General features: G+C 41.3%; 1 protein-coding gene across 1 annotated transcript in view; it reads left to right on the forward strand.

Moving 5' to 3' along the window:
- Nucleotides 1-27246, forward strand: part of plxnb2b (plexin b2b) — a 142525-nt gene that overhangs the window by 84508 nt on the left and 30771 nt on the right. Inside the window, exons 4-13 of the mRNA XM_053484398.1 lie at nt 10993-12140; nt 13839-14033; nt 14887-15012; nt 15283-15383; nt 15749-15875; nt 17096-17252; nt 21239-21350; nt 21911-22022; nt 23363-23464; nt 25415-25510. Of these exons, the coding sequence (XP_053340373.1) occupies nt 10995-12140; nt 13839-14033; nt 14887-15012; nt 15283-15383; nt 15749-15875; nt 17096-17252; nt 21239-21350; nt 21911-22022; nt 23363-23464; nt 25415-25510 (2274 nt within the window). The 5' untranslated portion in view covers nt 10993-10994. The remainder of the gene's footprint in view (nt 1-10992; nt 12141-13838; nt 14034-14886; nt 15013-15282; nt 15384-15748; nt 15876-17095; nt 17253-21238; nt 21351-21910; nt 22023-23362; nt 23465-25414; nt 25511-27246) is intronic.

The raw sequence follows: 27246 nt of genomic DNA on the forward strand, positions 1-27246 counted from the left end.
GAGAGGAGTCTTGTTATTGTTCGCTGCACGTTAGAGATTCCTGCTGTTTCTCTTTGACTAACCATAAAAACACAGCTCATACCACAGGAACGGTACGAGGGAAACCGGCCCATGCCTAAGAGCGACACCCCCATGGGCTATCATTTTTCATTTGAGTGACGTTTCCATAGTACATCAGCAATTGCATTACCTGATGTAAAAGTCCATACACGTCCATCATGTTTATTTAACAACTTGATCGGAATCAGAAGTAAAGAACAAGTTATAAGGTGTTTAGCCACATTGACTGCATTAACTGCTGTATTTATTAAGCTGGCATCTTTCCCAATGATCTGTGCAGGCTGGCAGCCAAGGCAAGGCAAGAAAATAGTCTGAATAAAATGATTACTTTACTCAAAATAAAGATGTTAGGGTATATTTTCAGCAGGTCAGAACCCGAGTTTCCTTCATTTTGGATGTTGTCCAAAATTCAGTAATTCATTCAACAGGTTTTTTTCAAACTGCATCAGAAATATGATTTTTCATCTGTAAGATCGAATATTATTTACCCAGTTTTGCCATTTTCAGTCTGTCATCGTGTCCATCAGTTTGAGTTATATGGGTCTCTCCCGATCTGAGTAGATAGGAGATTTGGTAGCTTTGCCAAGATGGATGCCAAAACGGACAGACCAATTGAGCAGGATGCAGAGAGCTGAAGCACGAGACTCAATCCAAGAAGAATTTAGATCAATTTCCATTCAGACCTTCCGCCTAGAATCGAAAGTGCACGTGTGGTTGTGCATATGAAGTCAGTGTTGCGCTGGTTCCCGCACCTGGCTGTTTCTAAAGCAGCAATGCAATGGAGTCTGAAAATGGAATTGGACAGAGCCTGACCTTGGCTCTCAGTGCTGATGGTGCAAGTGTTAAATCGGGGCCGATGCACGCACCACAGCCCAGCCGAGCCTGCCGGGAGCGGGTGTAATTATCAACAGAAGGCTGCCGAGATAAAGATTTTGGAATGAGAGAGGGACTGGCAGCCTGTTCCGCTATCTGAGCCGGGCTGTGAGGAATGGCAGTGGGCGAGAGATGCTGAGCAAAACGGTGCCAACAAAAGCCTGGCTTTGATGTCATCCATGCCTGTCTGAGCCGTGACAAAATGTCACCTTGTACGCAAGACATGAAAGCACAGCCAACGAGAGAGATGGCATATATATACAGTGCGTGCATGCATATGTGATATACCTTCTAATATCCAGCGTCTGCAATCCCACTACAGTATTTAACTTTAGAATTACATCTGGTGCTTGCTGATGGACAAAGGTAGTTTGTGATTTTATCAGAGGCCTAATTTCCCCTCGCTCTCAGGCTGCCACTTTGCCATATGCCATGCAAGCGGGTGGCTAGTAAGGGCTGCAGATAATACCCTGAGCCATGAGTCCGACCAAACAAGAAGATGTCCTGAGGTGATAGAAAATATCTTACAGCTTTCACTGTTCCAGTTATACCATGGATAGGTTTTTAAGGATTACAGCATGTACATGACCACAATACCAACAGCTGCACGAAACCTGGCACTGTGTCTTGTGTAAAACCATCTAATGGATCGGTGATCTTAGTAACAGTGTGCTGCTGGAAGAGAGGAGAATGAAGATGTAGAAGTAGTCTATACGCAGCTTTGGCTTCAATCAGCACCTGGTTCCAGAGTTCTGTCAGCTTGAGTGACCACTCAGTGATCACCTTGCAGATTTCAAACTTAATTAATCCAGCTGTCTGCATGTCACACACCTGTATCGGTCGGGTAGTCTGCTATGAAAGGAGGCCGGGGAGGAAGATAGAGGATGAGAGTACAAGCCTGACACAACAATGTAAAAAAAAAAAATGGAAATGGAATTAAGGATCACTTCAATTATGCTTATGTCTTGTAAGATTTGTGGTGTTTGTATTGTCAGGCACTTTTTATTGAATAGATTATCACCCTGGCCCATGTGGTCGCACTCTAATTCCTGCTCTCGTGCAGAAAAGTGTAGAGCAGGTGCACTGAAGATAAATGCACTTTTACAAATTGCTGGCCTAAACGAATGGTGTGACGCAGCAATGATTGCAGCATAAGAGAAACGCTGCAATATCACTGATGTTGCAGAAGCGCAACAAACTTTGGCGAGTCTGACCGCTTTGTTGCAGAAAGCGCTTTTGTTAGTGTGGAGCACGCACCACGAGCGGAGAAGTGCTGAGGGCAGGGAAATTGTCCTTCCCGTCGACGTTCCCCCGCGAAGACGAGGGACAGTCCTAGGGCCTGTGCGGAATGGCTGATGACTTTCTGCTCATTTACAACTGTGACATTTCATGGAAGGTGGTGTTCAAACGATGGCTGGCTTCTGCCCTGACATAAAAAATAGCAGACGTGTGCATGTTGATCTTGAGGAAAAAGGTCAGCGCTGTCTCAGTGGACCTAATCACCCGCTAGTCCTCTCTCAATGAGTGCCTCTCCTCTGTACACTGCTTTAACGAGAGAGAGAGAGGGAGAGAGAGAGTGTGTATCTGAATGCATGTTACTTCGAATGAACCACCTGCCACACTAGGTGAATATCTTAGCCAGACAACAATGTTTTTGCTTGCCTCATTAGTTTTCAGTTCCTTTCAACAGACTGTAGAGGTGTGTGTGTGTGTGTGCGTGTGTGTATATGTTTTGAGCTTTTTACCCCGTACCTGAGCCACTGTTGCTTTGCTTTGCCCATTTCCACTTCTTTTTCTGTCTTCTGTTTCTCTTTTTCCCTTTCTGTCTCCGTCTCTCTCTCTCTCTTAGCTGGATAAAACCCTCATTAGCTTAGATGGCAGGAATTAGCCGAGCGCCGGAGTCAGAGCTGCTCCTCTGGCTCCATCACACCCGGATAATGGTGTTTGTTTAGCCATTACACAAACGGCTGTTAGCTATGGGACTCTGGGCCACTGGACACACTAAAGCGTTATAGATGTGGCAAGACAGACACGTGGCTTAATCCCAACGCAGTTAAGACTTTAAGAGCTTTTGCGAGTCAGACGGAAATGCTAACTATATTGTTGCGGACACGTTGAGTTTGCGCGTATGTATTTGATGCTAACTCTGTTGCGGATGGAATTTTCATCACCCAAGAACTGCAAAGTTCTTACCTAGTCTCTTCCTATGTAGCTAAGAGGAGAGAAGAATAAACCATGAGGAGGTGGACAGTCCTGAGAAACTTACGAACTTACTTTATATTTCCACTCATTCCCTATTAGAATATCAGCTAACTTTAAAATCCTGAGGGTAAACCCAAATAACGTAGAATGGAAATTTAGTGAAATATATCGGGAGTGCAATTCCTTGTCCCACACACCAAGTAGCGTCCTTGATCAACGGTTAGAGATGTATTTGGGTTTCGGCCTTGTGTTAGTTACCTTTGTATCTGTGAATAAAAGAACATAAATGCTTTAGACGTGATTCATAATGATTGAACAATGTAGAAGCAGTTAAGAAAAAAAGTCTTTTTTAAGATGATATAAAGTTATCAGTTGAGTTTTCTTCCCTCTATGTCTGGTTTTAAATGTGATAGTTGCTCTATCCTCAGTACTGCAGTCCGTACAGACCTACTTTCACCCATGCGGCAACCGACAGTTAGTGTAATTAATGGTTTGAGAACACCTGGAACATGGAGTGGTACATACAGTATACTGTAGCTAAATGTCCCAGTGGTGTTACCGTCCATTATCACCACTCGTGGATTGTCTCTCATTCAATCAGATTGCTCAGTCGGAAATAAACGTTTTATCATTTTTGTTATCTTGGCAATAAGAAATTGGGCAGATTTAAATGAAACACAGTACGTGCATATGAATAATTGATTATGAATAGATTATAAGTTCTAGTACGGATGATATTATTGGTCCTGGGCTTTATTAGACTGGGCAGGGGTTCAGCAGTGCTTAGAAGGATTTTGTCTGCATGATCTGGCAACCCATACTCGTGGCAAGCGCAAAGCTGAATGAGAGAGTTTAAGCAATCAAAAAGACACTTTTTTCATTTTCCTGGTTAAACTTTATAAGCTTTATATATAATATGCCAGATCATGAGGAGTGATCAGTAGGGGTCAACTCTGGTCCGTTACTCCACTTGTATTTAGTTAAAGGCTAAACTTACTTTTTAGTTGATGTATGATTAAACAACAGCTGCTCAGCCGCTGACGTAGCATCGTTGGCATACTCTCTTGTGTACTTCAGCCACTTCTTTTCCCAGCATTGGAACTCTTTCTCGCCTTTTTCAGGTTGAAAAAAAATGATAGAGGATCTCGTGAGGAAATGCCAGAAAAGCTAATGTGATTACATTGTCTATTACAATCATACTGTACATTTGTGTTTTTTTTTTTTTTTCGCCAAATGAATGCAGGCCATACATATCAACCATCTTACTTGCGCATATTTAAAAGCAAATCTATCCTAAGAACTTTTCTCTGACCTCCTTGTCTGCTTTTATATGCCCAACTAATGCTGTGATTTTTTTTTTTATATGGAGAGGGATATAAACCTCACTTTTGTCAGTCAGCAGAAAGAATAAGAGATTTTAATCGTTAGGCTTTTAAGTAGCAAAGCGCTCACGTAAGTATTGTTCTGAGCCCCAGAAGGCAGGACGGCGAGCCTGAAGATAAGTGCAGGCTTTTGAAAGCAGCGTTTCATCAGAAGTGGATCAGTATTCCCCTTGAATCTGTGGTGACAAAGCAGTAAAATGGTACTGTATTACCGCTCGCTGAATGGCTCATTGGTTCTCATGAGCGCCGAGTGCAATCATTAAAGCCAGTAAGGTGTGTAATAGATTTCTTCCATGACTTCTTAATTGTATGGAGAGTGTGAGGAAGTGTTAAGGAGTGCCTGAGAGGAGCGGGGACCAGAGGAGAGGGTGGAAGCTGTCGAGGGAGACGGAGAAATTTTACATCCTGTGCGGTCCCGGTGTTTAATCAGGCTTTTCCTGGGCCAGATGTAGCCCTAGATTGCACATGCCACACACACACGTAAACAAAACTAACTCCGAAGTGCACACACAGAGTGCCTGTCTAAAGTAAGCTCATCCAGAATGCAGAGGATCAGCACACTCAGAAGATTATCTAAGCACACAGAGCTGTGGTTTTTTTTTTTTCCTTCTTTTTTCTACATCCATGTTCCGCTCGACTTCACAGCTGTTCGGGAGGGCTGCGAATATGGAACGAGCGGTAGGGCTATAAACAAACAAATGGGCTAGCGGATCCAGTGGTAATGAATATATTCTGCCATGAGATAGCAAGTCTAGGTAGAAATGATGGGTTTGGCAGAGAGAACACTCACAGTAGTGCCCTGACAAAGTGGTGATGGATATCCATGCGTCCCTGAGCACCCACAGATCATTACACACCTTTCGGACTGATGCAAACTTGCCCGTGTTAGTGCACTGAGAAGAAGAGAAGATCCAGGAGAGGTGCTCGTGCATGCATCCCTTTGTGAAGGGAGTGAGCTTGCTTTTGAGCGGCCTCTCTAGGGGTAGTGTGCAGGGGTAGCAGCTGGTGTGATGCCGGGCCGGTTGCCTTGGTGAGGCGCTTCCACGCCCCCCCCTCTGCCTCACTCAGTCAAATTGAAATAAATGAAGTGCCAGTCCCGACAGTGGGGTAATTGTTCATATGGAAATTGGATTGCTGTTGTCTCCCAAGCTTTTTCCAAACTACCTCCGAAACCATTTTCACCATTTCTTGCCCCGTCAGGAAAGGGAGCCTGCGAAGAGAGGCGGCGAACAAGTTCCTGCGTTTCATTGTCTACAAATAATGAGACGCTCATTATCTTTATAGCATTCACTAAGTAGTTGTCGCTGCTGCCCTGTCCTTGTGCGCTGGCTACCTTCTCTGTCATCTTAAGCGTCCGCTTTTTATCAGCCATTAGCCGACTACCAAAACATGACTGATGGAGATAATCAATCAGATGGAGAAATTGGCACTTGGCAAACGATCCCCCTTCTCTTTCACCCCATGGTCAATGGCTTAAGACTAAAGATAATTTAATAGCTCTCATTTGTGTGAGCATGTGTGTATGTGTGTGTGTGTCTGTGTTTGACAGCGTGATATAAAGTCCTCAGCTGTTATTAGCGAGACGCACTTTTACAAGGTTGAAAGCAGCATCTAAAAGCATTAGTGGCCAGTGTAAAAAAGCATCCATTACACTTGTACACAGCGCGGCCATGAATATGAAATAATATCCTGCTCTGTGTTAACCGTTACCAGTTTTACAAATTCACTAGGCTGGCTTTTAGCGGCGTAGAGGCTTCTCTGAATTCTCAATGGCTGTTTGTATCTCTACCTTGAAGCAGACAGAGTCAGGGTCTTGCAAACTCATTTCCATTGTAATGCCTAAGACCTGGCTCCACACACACACACACACACACACATACACACAGTGCTGTCAGAGGCTCTGAATGCTACACCGAGCATGTGCTGTTTTGCCTCCACAACGCTGATAGGGCTGGACTTTTTTCATGCGAGTCAACCGCAGGGAAAGTCCCGATCTGACGCTTCTTGCTGAGAGATACGTAACCAAACAGACCGCTCGCTGGCCTCCAGAGGCGCATTCGAGACCTTTTTGCATGCCCACACACATGTATTTCTACACAACATCTAACCCGGCCTTGCTTTTGGAGACGTTCCGCTGGAGACAGGCTCATATCGAGCCCCCCGTGGAGCTTGGCTTAAAGCTATCTGGCCGAGCTCTAGACATGGGTAGACTTGTAGACTGGTCATATAGTCCATGACATATATACTGTATAGTCATGGTTAGTGGAGTTAAAGGGCACTGATATTTATGGATGTTTTCTTGGAAAAGCAATAAAAATGATCATTACTTGAGGACAAAAGCATATCGTAATGACTCTAATGAGTCTCTTTAAGTCAACAAGTGTTAAACACTTCTGATCTCTTATTAATATTGAATTCTGCTAAAGCAAGCAAACAACACACATTTCTTTCTTCCTTTTCTCTCTCTCTCTCTCTCTCTCTCGCTCTCCTTCTTTCTGCATTTCATCCTTCGACTTGAGGAAGCCTCCTTTTCTACCGAACAATTATAATTTAACAGCATGAGCTTTCTGGCAGCATCACTACAGATGTGCCTGGCTCATTAGCTATTAGCTTCTTTCATTATCTCAATCATTTTGCAGCTCTGTTTGTTTAATTCTCTGATCCTATATTCCAATCAAAATTTGAAATTCAGGTCAGATCAGCCTCTCTAAGCAATTTCTCAGTTCCGATTTCAAACCGAGGCAAATACGACGGAGGTATTTTAGCCGTGCCAAATTGTAAACTACATTAGCTAAAGCTCTGATGTGCTCGATGACATTATGCTGAACAATTAATCTGTGCCTTCTGCTCATTTTCAGCTTTATAGACATAGAAAGGTTGACACATATAACCTCATCTTTCAAGCTGGATATGAATAAATGCATTAATAAATTGGTCATAGGGGCATTTACACAAGATTGGTATTCATGAAAATCATGTTTGTATCCTATGGAGCTCATGAGATTATGGAAATGTACATAGACTCCATGATCTAAATCTAGACTGATCAACTTCAAAATCAGTTTTGCAATGTTTGCACTTTTACATATAGTATGGCATACACTGTAAAGTTTGAATTGTGATATGTATTCAAAGTTTTATTCATGGCAATAATGAATGAAATGTTAAACATGGACAAATACAAAACATCAGTCATAAAAAAAAGGTGATCACCATGTCGTTGGTGCACCAGTTTTGTTGGGTACCAACCGCTGCATAACAAACTGCATAACTAATCCCTTAGGCAGGTGATCCTTGTCAGAGTCGCTCACATCCGTCTGCTTGCTTATTTTTCTTGCTTCCAACACCTCGAATTCAAAGACTGACTATTCACTTGCTGCTTAATATTTCCCCCCGGGTGCCATGTCTGGTTGTCCAAGTTTCACAACAGTGCAGGCCAGGAGGTAAACTGGTTGGATTTTGGAATTGATCCAGACAGGTTCAAGGTCACAGCCAGGTCAAACGTCTGATCTAGTTTTTTTTTTTTTTTTTTTTTTTAATAATATTATTATCATATTAGTATCAAGTTTATTTTTTTTAATTAGTGTAGACTACAAAGATTTCACATCTTCAGGTTTTTGGGAGTACAGTATTAACTTATATGGAGCTTTGTGGGCGGCACTAAATGCAAATGAGCTGTGCCTAGCAGGTGCTTTTGCACTTTTCCTGGTGTTTCGAATCAGCGTTACAGAAGTCTAACAGAGTTTACTGAAAGACTGATACCTATGGTTTCCCTGTATTTTACTTTCGTGAAGCCTAATAAAAAGGCTGTTTCTCAATAATGCGTATGGTACCACTGTCTCAGAATTCTTCCATGTGTTACACCACAACTTTTCTCCATCACAACATCACACACCTGCTGCGGTACCGGACCCCTAGTTGAGAAATGAGAAATGTGCCTGGCACGGTTCAGTGGCACCGGATTTCTGATTGGAAATCGTAAAGCTTTAGCGTGACACTTTTGTCGTGTGGTCATGCTGCTGCTGCAGCTTCCATTTTTTGATGCCACGAAGCTCCAGCCTCTGAGATTAAGACTGTGGAGGAGTGATGAAAAGGACGGAAAACCCGTTCGGTGGGGCATCGCCATGTTAGGGGAAAAAAGGAAGAATAGAGAGAAACGTTTAAGAATCGATTTTTATTCTTCGAACCGTTCGGTGACCCCCTCCCACCCCCAGTCCGACAGCTGAGAGAAATTTGTATAGCAGCATATTTTGTTGATCTTGTATGAAGTGAGCGCGCCGCATGAATAAGCAAATTATTCTTTGAAGTACCCTCAGTACAGTAGCAGAGCAGAGATGAATTTCTGTCGCTCTAATCACAAGACGTACCTCTCTTTCTCTCTCTCTCTTTCTCTCTCTCTCACTCTCTCGCTCTCCTTCTCCCTCTCTCTCTCTCTCTCTCTCTCTCTCGCTCTCCTTCTCTCTCTCTCACTCTCTCTCTCGCTCGCTCTCCCTCTCTCTTACTCTTTCTCTCGCTCGCTCTCCTTCTCTCTCTCACTCTCTCTCTCGCTCGCTCTACTTCTCTCTCTCACTCTTTCTCTCGCTCGCTCTCCCTCTCTCTCTCTCTCACTCTTTCTCTCGCTCGCTCTCCCTCTCTCTCACTCTTTCTCTCGCTCGCTCTCCTACTCTCTCTCTGTCTCTCTCACTCTCTCTCTCTTGCTCGCTCTCCTTCCCCCTCTCTCACTCTCTCTCTCTCTCGCTCTCCTTCTCTCTCTTACTCTTTCTCTCGCTCGCTCTCCCTCTCTCTCTCCTTTTCCCTCTCTCACTCTCTTGCTCTCGCTCTCCTTCTCTCTCTCTCTCTCGCTCGCTCTCCTTCTCTCTTTCTCGCTCTCGCTCGCTCTCTCGCTCGCGCTCCTTCTCCCTCTCTCACTCTCTCTCTCACTCTCTCCCTCACTCTCTCTCCCTGAAGTTTTAGTCAAGGGAACATTCTCTAGTATATGTGTTAATAAAGAGTCTTTTTGTCAGACTTTCTAACAGAGTAATATTGTATTGTTAGAGAAGAGAATACGTTTTTTCAGGACATGAATTTTTGCCACACTTCAGTTAATTCTTTAGAAAAAAAAATAATTATGGAAATTAGGGAAATTTGTCAAATCGGTATCGGGCTAATAATTACAATTCTAGCTTAAGCTCATCTTTATAGCACACTCAGCCAGTTCCTAGATTCATGTCTAGACCCAATTAATACATTCTTTTTCCCAGGCTGACATCCCTGTGCGTCACTGTAAGTAACCCTGACCCGAGTGTTTCTTGACCTTCTTTAGCTTTTCATGACGGACTGTGTTTGAAGTCTGGTTAAAGGCGTTTTTTAATTTGTGATCTTGACTGAGGGAAGTGAATATTACTGAGGGAAGTAAATATTACCTGTCGCTTCTTTAAGTATTACAAAGGATGCAGACTTGTACGATTACCATAAACCGATTTAAAACGCTCTGGATACAGAAAAAAAAAAAAAAAAAAAACATGGTATTTTCCATTTTACTGCTGCAAAAAGGGATTAGTTTATATTGGTACTCCAATCCCACAACCGGTGCATTGTTACAGATTGTTTAAGGGAATGAATTAAAAAGGGCAGACACGTTTACCTGGAGAAATGGAATTTGAAATAAATGAGCTTCATTCTCAGAAGGGGAGTCGGGGAAAAAAATCGGTGAATAAAGTGGGGCAATAGAGGGACAGGAGCTTTTTATGGAAATGAGTGTGTGGCTGAAATTAACAGAGCCCTAGGGGTTGAATGGATAATGAGCCGTGCACGTGATCGGTGCTGCGGGGAAAGACAGGTTAACGTAACAAAACATCCATCCATGCTTAGCCCGTGTGGGAGCTTCATCAGGATTTTCAGTTTGACACGTGCGCCGCTAGGTTTAATTGTGTGACTGGAATAGAAAACAAAGGTACCACTAACACTGCACTGACTAACCAGAGCACCTGTGGATTTCTTCTAAGGATGAGAATGTCTGAGTGAGAGAGAGAGAGAGAGAGAGAGAGAGTAAACAGGTTTTGTACGTGCCTCAGTGTGTGTCCTCTCAATGGTGTGTTGGTTTGTAGTGTTTGAGTGTCTCTGTGAGTTGGATTGTCTTGTTGTCATTTATTTGTAATGAGATAAGCAACAGATGATTGACTGTGCTTGAGCAGCTGTGACCAAACTAAGATTAATGTCCTCTGAGAGAGAGAAAGAGGGAGAGAAAGAGAGAGAGAGAGAGAGAGAGAGATTAGGAATAGTGGCTTTAGACTATCACTTTGTGTTTAGCTCAGATAGCCTATCTAGATAGATATCTCAATATTCTAAAGAACCATCTGGGATCTCGACTTGTAGCTCAAACTGAGCATTTGCAATCCAGATATTCTGAAAGAAAGCTTTGTAATGTCTCTATGTGAATGTTTCTGTAATGCGTTCCTCTACTAAAAGCTCTCGTTTTATCTGTTTGTTTCTGCAGACATGGGAGATTGGGCGCAGATGGTCCTGCTCTTGGTGTGCGTCTCCTGCTTTTCCTCTGAGGGGACGGTTTTGGAGTTTTCCACCCTCACGCCCATCAACAATGTAGTGCAGGACCCAGCGACTGGCCGAGTTTACCTTGGCGCAGTCAATGCTATTTACCAGCTTGACGCTTTCCTTAAGCTGGAAGCCAAAGCAGAGACTGGACCTAAGAAAGATGCTCGCAGCTGCACGCCCCCGGTGTCCACCTTCACGTGTATGTCTGCCGATCTTAAAGACACGAACAATGTCAATAAGCTCCTCTTGGTGCACTCTGCGAATGGATCTCTGATAGCGTGTGGCAGCGTGTACAGGGGAATCTGCTCGCTGCTGAACCTTAGCAATGTCAATCAGCAGATCTACTACAGCGACAGTAAAGGAGAGAGGACGTACGCTGCCAGCATCGAGGACAGCGTTTCGGTCGTCGGGGTCATGGCCACGTTCCAGTTCAAAGATGACTCTGAGAAAAAGCCATTCAACGTCTTTCTGGTTGGGAAGGGCTACGGCAGCCAGGAGGACAATCCAAAGCTCATCACCACAAGGATCTTAGAGAACTACAAGGAATGGGTTGTGTTTGAGAGCATCGTGGAGGCCTCCGCGGTCCAGGCCATACCCTTTGCACCCAAGTACCAGCACCAATTCCGCTTTGTCTTTAAAGACTCCGGATTTGTGTATTTCCTCTTCTCGCGCACTCAGGGTGGGACCGATAACAAGAACTTCACTTTCGTGGCCCGTCTGTGTGAAAAGGATGAAGGTTATTACTCCTACACTGAGCTACAGCTAAACTGCACTGCAAATGGCATTCACTACAATAAAGTCCAGGCCGCATATGTGACTGAGCCGGGAAAGGAGCTGGCTCGCACCATGCTGAATTCCGGTTCATACGGAACCATCACGGTCTGGGACAAAGTGCTGTTTATAGTGGCCACTCCAGATGGCGAGAACGCGACGGACTCAGCTCTGTGCATGTATCCATTGAAGCGCATTAATGAGAGAGTGGAGGACATACTTAGTGCCTGCTACACTGACTTTGGAAAGATCGGAGGAAGATCAGCTGTCTATAGCCCGTACATATCCAGCACAAGCAACCCATGTGCCAATAGACATAGTGTAAGTACTACAGTCCTAATTTGGACAACGGACCGTGTTAGCTCACATGGTGCATGGGTTTCTTTTTGTCTCTCACCCTGTAGGTCTTCAATGGCTTTAAAAACACACAGTGATCGTAGAAACAGATGGTACTATATACGATATTGAAACTTATGCCCTATAAAAATATGTTTCAATGTAGACTACCATGACATGACTCACAACAGCAGAAGTACCGTTAACCGCCATTAGGCGTCTACATTTATTTTTGGTCATAATCAGGTTCAAGGTGTATTTTACTGCCAAAAAAAGACACCATAAAGATTTTTATCATAACTTGATTACCTCAGATGGGTATACAAATATGCGATTTCTCCCGCTAGTATTAGCATTAGCTCATTTAGTGTTTCTGTTGCAAATGAGAATGCTATGCTTCACGCTTCATAAAAGGATGTACAGGTAGCTAATACTAATATTTCAAGCTAATTAACATCTACAGTAACTGACTTTTCTGGGGTTGAATACCAAATCGCTTAAAACGGAAAGCCTAGTCACTTTGTAGGATGTAGGATCCCTTGTTCCACACACCAAGTAGTTCCCTTGTTGAGGGGTTTGAGAGGAATTTGGGATTCAGCCTTGCATTAGAAGCTAGTTATAACCTTGTAGATTGCGTAAGCCGTGAAACACAACACTGATGGTTTAATTCGGGCCAATCTAGCAGCAGTTACTTAGGAGACAAAGTGTTGTTTAAGATGACTTAACATTTTCTTGCTGAAAGTGCTACTGTGACTGGTTTTGTACAGTATGTGCGTTTTGGCACCGGCATCCGGTAACGTCCCTTTTACTGTCCAGAAGTGGCCCTGATCAATGCAAACAGACATTGTGATGTCAGGTGTAAGAGGTATATATAGTAACACCTATGTAAGGATCAGTGATATAAAAGCATAGAAATTAATACATGATGGATAATATTACTTGTGTACAGATTTCGTCTGAAAAAAAGTCCCTAGAAGGGTTTACAGGGTATCTGGTTTTAGACAACACGTAAACTTCAGGACTGGGATCCTACCGAACACACCAAATGTATCATGAGTGTAAGGTTTCATGGGGAACCATGCAAGTTTTTTCAAATGTGAACAGCAAATAAATACTGTGCTCATTAATCTTAGTAACTTCCTGGTCTAAGTCACAGTGGTTTAGGCTGATAATTTGTTTCCACTGTTTTGAGAAATAGAAGACGCTATTTTCAATTTGACTTGAAAATGGAAAAATTGCATGCAGGTTCAAACAAAAAATAATAACCCCAGGGAATAGGAATAAAAACAATCCTATGCACATCTCTTGAGTGATGGCGCTGAGGTTGAGCAACCGTCAGAGCCAAAATTCATAGACTACACTGACGGTGCTACTGTAGAGTTATGTGTTTGAATTGTGTCTGAATTTCTCTCCAATTACTCTGGTTTCCTCCACAAGTCCAAATACACACTGTGTAGGCTAATTGGTGTTTGCAAATTGCCCGTAGTGTATGACTGTGTGTGTGATTGCATTCTGTGATTCATCGGCACCCCATCCAAGGTGTACCCTGTGTTCCCTGGGATATGAATATTGAATTCTATAACAATTATAATGCAGCACTATAACCTCTGTCCTGTCTTAATGTCTTTATCAGATTTATTAGAGGTTTCTTTGGAATAAATGTTACATTTTTCTCCACTGTAGAGGGAAATTGTGGACCAAAACAGGTGTGGAGCTGAGTTCCTCCGCTCTCCACTGGCCAGCAAGCCCGAGTTCGCCCTGCAAGCAGAGCCGTTCTTCACCAAACAGGCTCGAGGTCACCTGACTGCCGTAGCCATCGCTGTGGAAAACGATCACACTATTGCCTTTGTTGGGAATGCCATGGGAGAGGTATTGAAGGTAGGTGTTAAAGAGCTGAAGCGGGAAAACAAGAAAGTTTCTATAGACGATACTCTTGGAGTTGATGCTTGGCTAGAACGCATGTTGTGGGTTTGAATGTGAGTGGAAGTTAAACTGGTTATATAAGAAGTAAAAATGGAAAGCAAAGCGACAACACCGCTTAAAGCATTTACCAATGCCAGATATAAGGAGAATTTAGGAACTTATGTAATGGAAAAAAAAAAACATTGTAGGATTGAATACAAAAAAGGAGGCTGTTTTTATATATAGCGCAGAAATTTTCGAACTTGAAATAATTGTCTGCCAAAATCGTCTGCTTTCACGGAACAGGAAATATTATCCAATAATTGTGCAATGCCAGAAATCTGAAATGGTGCATATGAGGCACCTTCAGGTTGTCTTGGATATAAAAGATAAAAGATATTGACTTTTATTACATGTCCCCTTCCCTGAGACGCACCGTGACTAGAGACGGATGAGAATTGTTTTTAGATCATGAGTCAGTCTTCACATTCAGCTGCTGCTTTCAGTAATGTGGAGAAGCCTCCTACATGGATTCTTCATTAGGGTTGGAACTCTGTCAGCTTAAACAGGACAGAGAAGGCTATATTGAAAAACGCGGTGTCTTACTGATAGACTCACGACTCACGAGAATGAGGAGTACAGGAGGCTATTTTTGGCATTCCTGGTCATTAACCGGCTATTCGTTTAGGGATGACATTGTGTCAGGTGTGTCTCAAATACGAGAGGCGCTCTGTGTGGGTTTCGCCTACAGCTTGACGGATTTCTCTTGTCCCATGCTGCACTGTATAATTGCGACCTGCTCCATGTCTATTGTTTTCCAACCACGCAGGTTCATTTGTCAAACAAACCAGAGGTGTACAACAGGGTTCCTGGGGACACCATGGGCGAGCGTGTGAATAAGAATCTTTTCTTCGACAAGACCCAGAGTCACATATACATCACTACGGAGAAAAAGGTGCCTGCGCTGAAGTCATTTATCAAGGCATTAAGTCTGTTTGTGTTTGGCAAGGAGTTCATTTCCTCGCCCCGTGGATAATGTTTGATGTTGCATAAATGTGCTCTAATGTCTTTTTTTAAATGTACACTCCCGGCTAATGTGGCAGGTACAATGTTTTTATAATGATAGCAAGAAAAAAAAAGAAAAAAAGAAGCTTAGCTCAAAATAATGTTTTTTGTATTTCTTGTTCTTTTTTTTTTTTTTTACTCTTTCTTGCTGGGTATATAGATCACTAAAGTTCCAGTCCAATCATGCCACCAGAAGACTGACTGCAAGTCCTGCGTGGCTCAGAAAGACCCATACTGTGGCTGGTGTGTCCTGGAGGGCAGGTGATTATTATTGATCAGCTGTGGAAATGATTAAATGTCAAGTCTAATGCAAAAAAACTTTCATGCTGCCCAAACATCTATTGGCAAAATAGCCAGGTGGAAAGCATAGACACTTGTCACGGATAATGTGGATCTGATCTTAGATCAGGACCTAAATGTAAAGATCATATCATACTCTATACTGTACAGTATGTTGTCAGCTAAGGTGTCACCATGGTAACCTTTCAGATAATTGGATGATTACTGATAATACAAAAAGCGCTGACTGTCACATACACAACCTAGTGAGTATGTGGTACCCATATACTTCCATGGTGACTTGGCGGGCAGATTGAGACGTGTGTGTCCTCACGCCTGTTCTGTAGGTGTACCAGGAGGTCGGAGTGCAGTCGAGCTGAAGAGAAGAACGGGTGGCTCTGGAGCCCCAGACAGCAGTGCGTGAAAATCGTTTCCTTCCATCCTCCCAACCTCAGCTGCAAGAGATCCCAGCAGGTAACTGCGCAGGTGTCGGAGACGTAATTACCGCACTTATTTTTAAACTTCCTTTCTCGAACAATTGTAAACGCTGAGAGGGCTGATCCACCGTGACTGCGAGGCCACCGCACAATAAAACCATATGGTGAATGTACAGGATGGATGTAATGCGTGCTAATGCAGCGTTCTTATCTGAGTTAGCCGAGCAATCAGTATTATATTTCCTTTGTACTTATTGTTTTTACTTTGTTACAAGGTTTTTATGATTTTGTACAATTGCAGTTTGGTTAAATGGAAATAAGCTTAGATGGAGGATTTCATCTTGTGACTTGCATTACATTTGCTGCTATATTCTAGTCACCTTAATTACATGGATTAGTAAGACGCATTTTTGTTTCCTCTCATTATGTATGTACAAGGCAAGACTTTATTTATTCTATTATATTAATTATACTTAATACCACATAGGTTACTTTTAATTTAAACAATCTGCATTTGAGAAATGGATGAAACGTAAATTCCATGCTAAAATGAAGCAGTATCTGCCGCACTCTTATTCCTTGCGCACCCAATCAGTTTTGTGCTCAGTATGAGTATCTTAAAAACCTGATTAATGAGTTGCTGCATCCATACCAAATAATATATGTGCACTGAAGTTCATTAATCGGCCTTTTTATAGCAGGTGGGATTTAGATTTAACAATTATGTGCTTGAATGGAGACACATGACATTTAAAGACCTCGCACTGAATGCCTCTGCGAATTGAATCTATATGGTAAGATCGTGAACCTGGTTTACTGTCTACTCAAGGCTTTTACATGCTCTTCTTGTTTCGTATGTGTGTGGGTTCTCTTGTTTTCTTGCCACTGTCCAAAAAAAAAGCACAGAAGGTTTTTTTTTTTTTTTTTTTTTTAAATAGCAAATTACCCCTAGGTATTTATCTGAATGTGTGCATGGTGTGCAGGATGAATTGACTCAACTTAAGCCTAGTGTTCCCTACAACCGTAACCTGGATTAAGCAGTTACTTCAGATGAATGAATCTTTTATTTATTCATGTTGACACTACACTCCTGTGTGAAATAAATGTCCATTGATTTTCCCTTCTGAAACAGCATCTGTATTCACATTTGCCGTTGCATCCTCTACAAAACCAAAGTACTCAATGCATTACTTCTTGTAGTGGAGCTCCTCAAATGTACTGGCAATCTCATCAATTTCTAAACTTGTCCCACATTAGGTTGAGATCAACATTCCATCGCTGCCAAGCATCAGAGACTTCGACAAGATTCACTGCACGATCGGGTCATCCAGTAGTAAAGCTACCATGGTGGACTCCATGGTCAGATGCAGCCTGCCGCCTCCTAACCGGCTTCCTCCTACTCCTCCACAGCAAGGTACAGCGGGTACCACTCCTATCCACCACTAAACTATCCACCCCATACCCCAGATCATCGTGCTAGTCGTAAAGCAATTTTCAATCATGCAATTCCTTACAACTTGTACGTACAGTATAGTATGTCCACATATAAAGTGGAACAGGACCCACGGAGCTTTGTGAAGCTTTTTAATGCAAAGGGACGCTGTCTCCAACATAAATTTAAGTTGACATTTAATCGAATTTAGTAATATTAAAGATTTACACACATTGCCACGGTTGTGTCAGGATTTCTTAACGTCAACCCAATTAAGACCGGTATAAATCACAATTACACGTGTTCCATCAACTGCTAGTGATAATCAAGTCAAACCCAGGGTTGCCAGATTGAATTGCGGATTTAAACCTGTCTGGTCACCACCACGAACCATTTAAAAATGTGATTCAAGTATATAGAGTAATGCTTTAGAATCAGAATTTCCATTCCAGTTAGATTAAGAATATTTGAACTGTAATTGTGAAGCACAGACCTGCCTTCTTATACGGATCTTGCATACAAGGGAATATTTCTTTGGTACATAGTATAAATCAAAATTAGGCTTTAGACTTTAGATAAATTTAACTTTGGTTTTGTGGTACATTAGTCACACTGTGAAGTTGAAGGAGCATAAGAGAGAAAGAGTTTGATGGAGTGAAAGTACTGTTTGCAGGCATGAAAGGTTTTTCACTTTACATACTGTTAGATTTTTTAAATACTTTTACTGCTCCCATTCTTTGCATTTGTCTACTTGAATTTCGTTCAGCCTGCTTCATGTCTTATATGGCAATACTCTGCAGCGTGTGGGTGTGTGGATCATACGGCTGGTCTGTGCTTGATGACGAAGGTGTGCATGGACAGCTCATGCACCCCTCATGTAGCGTACATGGTGGTCAGTGATTAGACCACTCTTTACCCTTTGTTTCCTTCGGGCGTCGGCCAGAGGTCCTATATGCTTTCTTTATTCTGTGAATAAATCAGGGAACATTCGACGCCCATCGTGTGTGCGTGATTGATTGTGTCTCTCCTGACGTTGTCAAGCGCGTTGAAACGCAGCCAATTACAGATGTAGCGATTCATCCATTGCATTTTAAACTGAACAAAATAATATATACTGTACAATATAACAGTATACACACTTTACTTTGTATTTTAGCGCTGTGTTTAAAAATGTAACATTTTTAATCAACACATTAGCTCTGTTATGGACCTGTCAGTCATGTGTCCTTCAGCAATCTGATTGGCTTGAGATGTATTGTTTGACACTGTAAGATTTCGACGTTAATAAGCTGTTCTTTAAAATTATTTTTGCTGGATGTATTATGGGCTTTGCGTAGTGGTTATACCACGATGCAAAATCTGCTTACAAATTAAGGTTAAATGGCTCATTTTATTCTACTTTCATTTCTATCCAGTTAAACCATGATTTTGTTATATAAAGATCTATTTTCTCTATTACACAGCAGCATAAACCTGTAGTGCTGCTTTCTTCAGTTCCTGGTTTGGGTGAATCGATCATTGCTTAATCTGCTTATTTTCTCATTTCCAGACGGCATTAAAAAGAAAACAGTCCATGCATTGTCAGCCTGGCCAGGGCTGTTTTTAAAAAAAAAACATTTTAATGCAACTGACTTCTGTGTTGTACGATTGCCAGTCAATCCAGAAGTGTTTTGACCAATATGAGGGGCGTTCAAGTCAAACCGAGACTTATAAATGATGATAGGTGGCTCAGCGCTCATTGCAGATTTATTTATTCATTTTTATATATAATTTTTTTTTTTTTACGAACATTCAGCGAGTAGAATACCTGATACTTAAAAAAGAAGAGACAGAACAGATATCTTGTCGCCAGCTTGCAGAAGAGATGCATCTGTCTGTGGGAACTGTACACACAATTATTTGCATACACAATTTGCACATTACAGGAACTCGGCTGGGAGTTATTGCCACCTCCCACATACAGTCCTGACCAGCGTTCCAGACGTGAAGCAGGCAGGCCGATCATGACTCCAGCGTACTGAGAAGCCTTTCTACTATAATGGTGAAAAATTGGACTAACAGGGGATTACATAAAGATATAAAGGTAGTGTCTACTTTTGTAGCAGAGTCCCAGTTTGACTTGAACGCCTCTTGTAAATTTAAAGTTTTTTTTTCCCAAGATATCTTGTAGTTTTCTTAACATCCAATGGAATCAATTTGACTATGTTCCTCAGACAGTAACGGTACAAACTGGTAGTCCATTGTACAGATTGTGAACATCAATTACTGTACATACGACTCAGGGTAGGCAGGTCTGGAAAGCTAGCAAACCGTAATGCAGTATTTAAAGCCCCCGGTGAAAACAAAAAGCTTTGTGATACAAAATACCTGTAATTAAATCAGCATTTACTCATAGCGAGCTGAAAAAATTTCGAGGTTGCAAGTCTACCCTGTCAGTCCATATATAAAACGCTGGGAAGGTTTCTTGTATTGAGAATGAAGTTACATGCATGATTTAATAGAGTTTTTTGGATGCCCTGCACCTGCGTGTAGTTCACACCTAATCTCAAAATTGTATTGATGTGTCTGCCGTGTTTTCCAATAACTCTACAATGCAGCCTTGAGAAAAACACACGCACATAAGAAAAAAAGGGTTTATATATATATATATATATATATATATATATATATATATATATATATATATATATACACACACACACACACACACATGCCTGTCTGTGTGTATAATGCAGGCTTATGGAAATAATGTTTTTTTGTTTTGTTCTGTTGCTGCTCCACACAGGTAATTCATGTGAATACGTGAGTTGTGGGGTCATGTCAGGTCACTTGATAATTGACAGTGGCGTCTCTGCAGGAATGTAAACAGCTCAGGAAGTGCCAGTACTAGGAAAGTGTGTACGAAAAGGAAAAAAAAAATCTAGAGCAGAGCTTCCACAGTGCTTTTGTTTACGCACATTTTCCAAGTAATAAATGTTATGGCTAAATTGTGTAAAATTGTGGTTCGTGTGAGTTCCACTGCTGCTTTTGGTTTATGCACAGGAGTTGCTATTGTGCCTAGCTGCTTTTCTGGTCATGTGACAGAAAGAATCGATGTGAATGGCTCTTTATGAGTGTTGAGTGGTTTGCAATGAACTGTGGTTGTTCACTGTTGCATTTTGGCAAAGAAATTTTAAAGTTTCTAAAAGTATATCTAAAGCATTTACAGTATATATATATATCGTAATTTCCATAAAAAAAAATAATAATAAATTAAAAAAAGGTTGACAACTTTGTGTGTCTGAGAAATAGAATTTGCAAGATTGAGGGAAAGTACAAAAATGGTGCTTATCTCATTTTGCAGAAATTTTGCAAAACTCTTGCAGCTCGTAGGAGTGACATGACATTTACTCTCACATAGATTGTCTATATATCCTTGTACGATCCTCATAAGAGGTCCATTAGTTCTTTTGACAAACTTCTTTTGTTTTATGTAAAGACAATAGTTCATAGTTATTCATAGAAGTTCATTGTTATCAGGTGCTAATGAAAAGAAATAGTGAGGAGAAATTACCCGGTACACACGGTTGAGGTCTCAGGAGGTTAAATTTAATAAAGGAATTAAAGAAATTTTTATATTGAAATGACTTGTTTAATAAAGGTTACCTTTATAATTGACTAAAATGTTAGATAATAAATATAAGGCCTACAAGACAATTTTTAGACTTAATTTTATCCTTAAAATGAGTTTATTCTTTTGGTAGATCATTTTGCGTCCTAAAAAGAAGCAAAACTATCTGCAAATACATTGTTGTGTTTTAATAAGATATGTATTTCTTAATAAGCTATCATTTTTCCAATGCAGATAGACACAAGTGGGATTGCAAAACATAATGCAGATTTATGTGCGGTGTAGTCATGTCGATATATGAGAATGTTCCCTAACTTTCCCTAACTGAGATTTCTGTCCTCTCTGTTTCGCTGTGGAGATTCGGTAGCAGTGCCGGTGAGGATCTTCGTGAACGACAGCGTGGAGGTGGCGTCCCGCGACTACGAGTTCTACGACTGTGCAGCAGCGGTGCGCAAAGCGGAAAATACTCCGTGAGTGGCTTCCTCTCTCTTCTCCCTGTGTCAGCGAGTGTGTCAGTGTTTTGTGCTGACGCTGAGCTCCGAAAATGCACGTGTGCGTAATGAAAACGAGCGTCCACACCAATGAGACTAGCTTTTACTCATAAATCGTGATGCACGAGTGATGCCGGAATTGAATTTGCCACCATAGAGACCTTGAGTTGGATTTTCTGTTCCTTTCCTCTTTTTCTTTTTCTTTCCACCTCCATACCAAGAACAGGAAATTGCTTTAGTTTCCTATTCATTTATCAAAAGCAAAAGTCAATCTCTTGGGTTATTTTCTTATACTTTTACTGTTTTTTCTTTTTTTTTTTTTCCAAGCGTTCACAGACTTGTGTCTGATGAATGACTTTTGTTTCCTAGGAATTGAAAAGATATGTGTTGTCCTCGAAATTTACACACTGCTGGAAAAAAAAAATGTAATTATGGAACGCTGGAGTCTGTGTTAATGCTTCTCTTTCCGTTTTGCTTCAGAGTTTCTGTGTGTGTGTGTGTGTGTGTGTTTTATTCTCTGTTCTGTGCCTTATTCATAGGTGTATAGCGTGTGTGAGCAGACCGTGGGCGTGTCAGTGGAATACCGCCGATCACACGTGCTCGGATATGAATGATGCCGAAACGGGGCCTAATATTATCAAACACAGACAGGTGTGAAAAACCAATAAACCTCATTTACTCGTTTGTCTGCACATAGTAATTGTTGGCTTTCAGAGATTTATTGCTGTGTGTTAAATGAACAGATTATGTTGCAGAGCCAGGATATGGTTTTAAATGTTAGAATGTCACTTCTGACTTGCTCCTGAATCTTAAAGGAAAATACATTACTTATTTGCATATTGTATTTGCATACATACTGTAGGGGATAAACAGACTGGAAGTTGTACATTATACAGTGCCGTAAAAAAGTATTTGCGATTTTTTTTTATTGTTCTTTTTTTTACACTTGAATGATTCAGATCATCACAAAAAATTATATTAAACAAGGATAACCCAAGTCAATACACAATGCAATTTTTTAATGATTTAATCAAGAAATCACTTAAATAGAACCTACTTTAATAAAAATATGAGAAACAAATTAATTGACATGTAGCAGTCTGGAAATAGTTTTCCAGCCATTTCTAAAGCGTTGGGACTCCAGTGAACCACGGTTAGAGCCATTATCTACAAAAACAAAGAAAACTTGGAACAGCGGTGAACCTTCCCAGCAGTGGCCGGCCTACAAAAATGACTCCAAGAGCACAATAATGACTCATCCAGGAGCTCATAAAAAAACCCAGAACAACTTTTAAAGAACTGCAGGCCTCACTTGTCTGCAATAAGAAGGAAAATGGACAAAAAGGGCATCCAGGGCAGAAGTCACTGCTGGCCGAAAAGAACACAAAGGCTCATCTCACTTTTACCAGGAAAGATCATAATTATGCCCAAGAGTTCTGGGCAGATATTCTGTGAACCTTTTAGAAGGTGTGTGTTCTGTTCTTTGAGTTCTAAAACTAACACAGCATTTTATAAAAAAACAAACAAAAAAAAACATAGTTTTTGTAGTGTGATGGACTGAGGGCAGCTTCAGGACCAGGACGACTTGCTATAATTGATAAATGGATTATGCAGTCGGACAATCCGATGAACCAGCAACTCGACCTCTAAATGGCTCAAAAAATACAAAATTATGGTTTAGAGTGCCATAGTCAAAGTCAAACTTAAATCCCATGGAGATGCTGTGGCATGACCTTGAAAAGACTGTTCATGCTCGAAAACACTTCAGTGTTGACAAGTAATTTTTTTTAAAGCTATTTTGTATTTGCTCAGGTTATCTTTCAGTAATATTCAAATTTGTTCGATGATCTCAATCATTAACTGTAAGAGTGACAAATAGGCCAAAAAAATCAGGAAGGGGTATATCAGGAATCAAGAATATATATTTTTTTTACAGCACTGTGAATTTTTTTTAATTTTTTGCTAAATTAAGGCGTATATGTGTTTTTTAGATTAAGAAATGTCCACGGTTTGAAAACCCAGATCCCATCCTCATCCCAGTGGGGTATAAGACCCGCATCAGTTTCGAAGGAGTTAACCTGGAGCCCTACAGGGTGAGCTATGATTTCATCTCGAATGTCACAAAAGCCTTTACACCATTTCCCACTTTAAGCATAAACTTCTATAGTGTTCCCCTGCACATTCAAGCCATTATCTAATCACCCAATCATGTGGAAGGAGCACAATGCATGAAATCCTGCAGGTCCAGATTCATCGCTTCAATTTTAAAATATTTACAATAGACTTTTCAGAATGATAAGAAAAAAGTGACCGTGTCAGTTTGACCTTGAGCTGGTTGCTGCTCTCGGACTAGGCAGTTTTAGAGGGTTTCACTCAAAGCAGTCTTTAGAGCTTATACACATGGACAGTGAGATGTCATTTAGAATCATTCAGCATCAGGTCTGCAGGAAACACCTTGGTGATAAGAGAGGGCACAGGAGAATGGACAGACTGATTCAAGCTGACAAATATGTACTCTTTACAAACATAGTGCACAGAAAGGCATTTCAGAATTTACAATCAGAAAATATATACATGTTTTATATATATATGTATTTTTACAGCATGTTTCATTCTGAGTTTGAAGTGTTAACATTTTTGCCCCATAAGCCTCACTTTCCAATTATACTTATTTATTTATTTATTTTGAGGGCTTATAACTGAATTTGATTGAAATCAAATATTTTAACCTCTGCATCATTCTGTTCAGAAAACCTTCTGTGCAGTGAGCACAAATACAGTACATAGGGGACCTGTTATGTGTTCTATTCACATGGGTCCCTAGGGTATGTACATGCAACAAAAGAAAAAAAACCCTAAGAAAAACACATCCTCCCCACTTTTTTTTTGTCTGCTTTGATTTGCATATCTTTTTTTTTTCATATAAAATATATGACAGAAAAAAAGGTGGTAATTTGTTAAGGACCCTTTCCCGGCTTGGAGCTCAGCCCCTCCCAGCAGTTGCCATTTCATAACCCTTACAACAGAAATGTGTTGTAGGGTAGAGATTTAGAGCTCTGTCCTCGACTGTAACTTAGCTAACTGCTAATGGCTAACCTAGTCATCTCAGTTATATTGCTGAACATTGAGCTAGACGGCACTGTGGCAGCACTGTGGCTTCTCACACCCAGGGTTAAGGGGTTGGATTCCCGCCGGGCGGTGTGTGTGCATGGAGTTTGCTCGCTCTTTCCGTGCTTGGTTGATTTCCTTCGGGTACCCCGGGTTTCACCCCCAGTCCAAAGTCAGGCAGATTAGGTTAATTGGCGTTCCCAAATCGCCCGTAGTGTGACAGGATGTATGATCGGAGTATTTCAGTTGGAATGTTATTTCGGAGACCTCGTTAGACTTATGGGAGGTGTAAGACTTTATTTTAAATGAGTAAGATGTGTTTAATGGGGCTAAAAGACCGAACCACAGGCTAATGTAAAACATAATGCACACATGCACAAACAACCTGAAGTGTAGATGCTGTGACTGCAGTGCAGGAGAGTAAAGTGAACAAACAGTTGCTTAAAAATGACCTCTCAGTGGTTAACATTGGCCAAATGTTCTGTTGCCATTCCTAATAAATATCAACTAATACTGGCTATAAACCTATTAAATGGAAGTGTAAAGGATTTTATTTTACATTCACAATTAAATTAAAATAATGTCCCGTGACAGAAAGCCCGAGTGCTATTTCAGCACAACCTCTTCTAAGTGGAGAGCTCAAAACACCTGAACAAATTCTGGATTCATATGTCAGTTGGCCTAGTTGACATTTTTATTAGAGAGAAAATGAGAAGGCTGCTCTTCTGGAATATTTTTTGCACTGAGCTGTTACATGCACGGTTGTGTAAAGGTCAGCAGGTCTGAAACAGTCATTCAAATCTAATCTTTTTTTGGTATTTTTCATCTTAGAGCAACCTCTGCCCTTCATCAGTACTTTCAGATACACTCTTACACTCCCAATGCTCCACATACAATATTAATCCAGTAAATTCTGGGAATTGTTGATGTTGCAGGGCAGAGAGTTCACCATCGGTACAGACCTAATGAAACAGTTTGAAGATGATGTGAAAACTGAAGAGGGTCCGTTTTTCTCGTTCAGTGGATACATGGTGAGTTAAACATACACACACACACATGCACTTTTAGGTAAATTATTGAATGCCTCTCCCTATCCACCCATTATCAGTATGTGCCCCTGTATATGTTGGTAATACGCTTGAAGTAAACCTTTGATTGATTGTTCTGGTCATTAGCATTCTAGCTGGCTGTCACTCCACTCCTCTACTCCAGGGATATCATTATTCTGTCACAGCAGCTCTGCTCAGTTTGACCCACTGGAGCTCTGAATATATTATGATTCTTTTAACTCAAACTGAAGTTTGAATTATTATTATTATTGGTCGAAGTTACCATTTTGCCACTTCAAATGTAGTCCATCAGCCAAACGTGAAGGCTTCCAATTTTTGTTCCAAACGAACTCATGAAATGGGGTGTCATTATATTACAACACATAGAGCGATTGTATTAAATTACCTGCATTGATGGGAACTTTCACATAGTTCGAGAAAGTACTTCCCAGTGAAACGACAGGAGGCGTCAAACAGGGACTTTATTTTTTATAATTGTGCAGACTAGCAGACTACAGTTATGAGAGTAAAAACTCCCGTTATTCCTCTATATAATCGCTTGCTTACCATGCATGCCTGAAAGACTGGCCTCCCAGGAACTCCTTTAATGGCCCCAACTTGTTGAAACGGCATGCAGAGAGGTTAGGATATGTCACCAACTCCCAGCTGAGTTCCTGTAATAAAAAGTGGTGTCCATAAATAATTGTGTATACAGTACACTTTCCACAGATGTATGCGTTCCACACACTGAATGTTCACAGGATCAACTGGAGTGGGCTCCGAGCCACGTCCGCCATTATAACAAAAACGTCTTTTTCTAAATCGTGGTCTGTTCTTTTTATACACATGTATTATGTACTGTAGCACAATGATTAAAGTACATTTGGGGTAATTGCAGCCAACAAGGTTACCTGTCAGCTCTGACAAAACCAGAGAACCCAGGGATCCAGCACTGATTGATGGCATCATGAATTATGTTAGGATTAAGGACTTTTTAAGCCAAAACCTGTCTCTTAAGAGGTTAAACCTAAACGAACTAGAAACATCATATTAAAACCCTACTAAAGAACAAAACTAATCGTATAAAAGAGATTGGGGTCAGGATGGAGGAATGGTTGAAAAGTGCCACCAGGAAGTAGGTCAATGGAAGTCATGTTATATTAGCCAATGGTTAGCCATTTTAGGCATTTATTAGCCATTATTTGGAAATCACCTGGAAATTGTAAGCTTCCAATCCTGGTCTTTCCACAACAATCGGGAGTCCAAGAGAGCAAAACTGGCCATGCTGTATGAGAGGGCAGGGCATTGACAGGTGTGCGCCCAATCTTCACTCCTCACCAACGGGGCTGCAATCGTTAGATACACATCTGCAGCCGCAACCCAAAAAGAGCTGGGCGGGACCGGTGGACGCAAATGTGAGAGCCATGTGGAGGAGCATGCAGGAGCCGCTGCCCATGTCCTGCCACTCTCCATCACTCGCCAGCCAAGTGCCCACCAGCCAGCTGGGTGCCGTCCCTGGACCCGCACGTGCACACTCTTCTTTCTTTCTTTTCTCCTAAATATCTTTTCCTTTCCCCGTTTTTCGTACTAAAACTACCCTTTACCCCGTAAGACCTCTCCTCGTGTCTGTGGTGCACCCCGAGTTAAAGATCTTACATGTAAGAATTTCAATAATTATCTCAATTCTGCATACTTGGGCAATTTTGGTTTTTATACGT

Source organism: Clarias gariepinus, chromosome 2 (assembly GCF_024256425.1).
Source record: "Clarias gariepinus isolate MV-2021 ecotype Netherlands chromosome 2, CGAR_prim_01v2, whole genome shotgun sequence".
NCBI classification, from domain to species: domain Eukaryota; kingdom Metazoa; phylum Chordata; class Actinopteri; order Siluriformes; family Clariidae; genus Clarias; species Clarias gariepinus.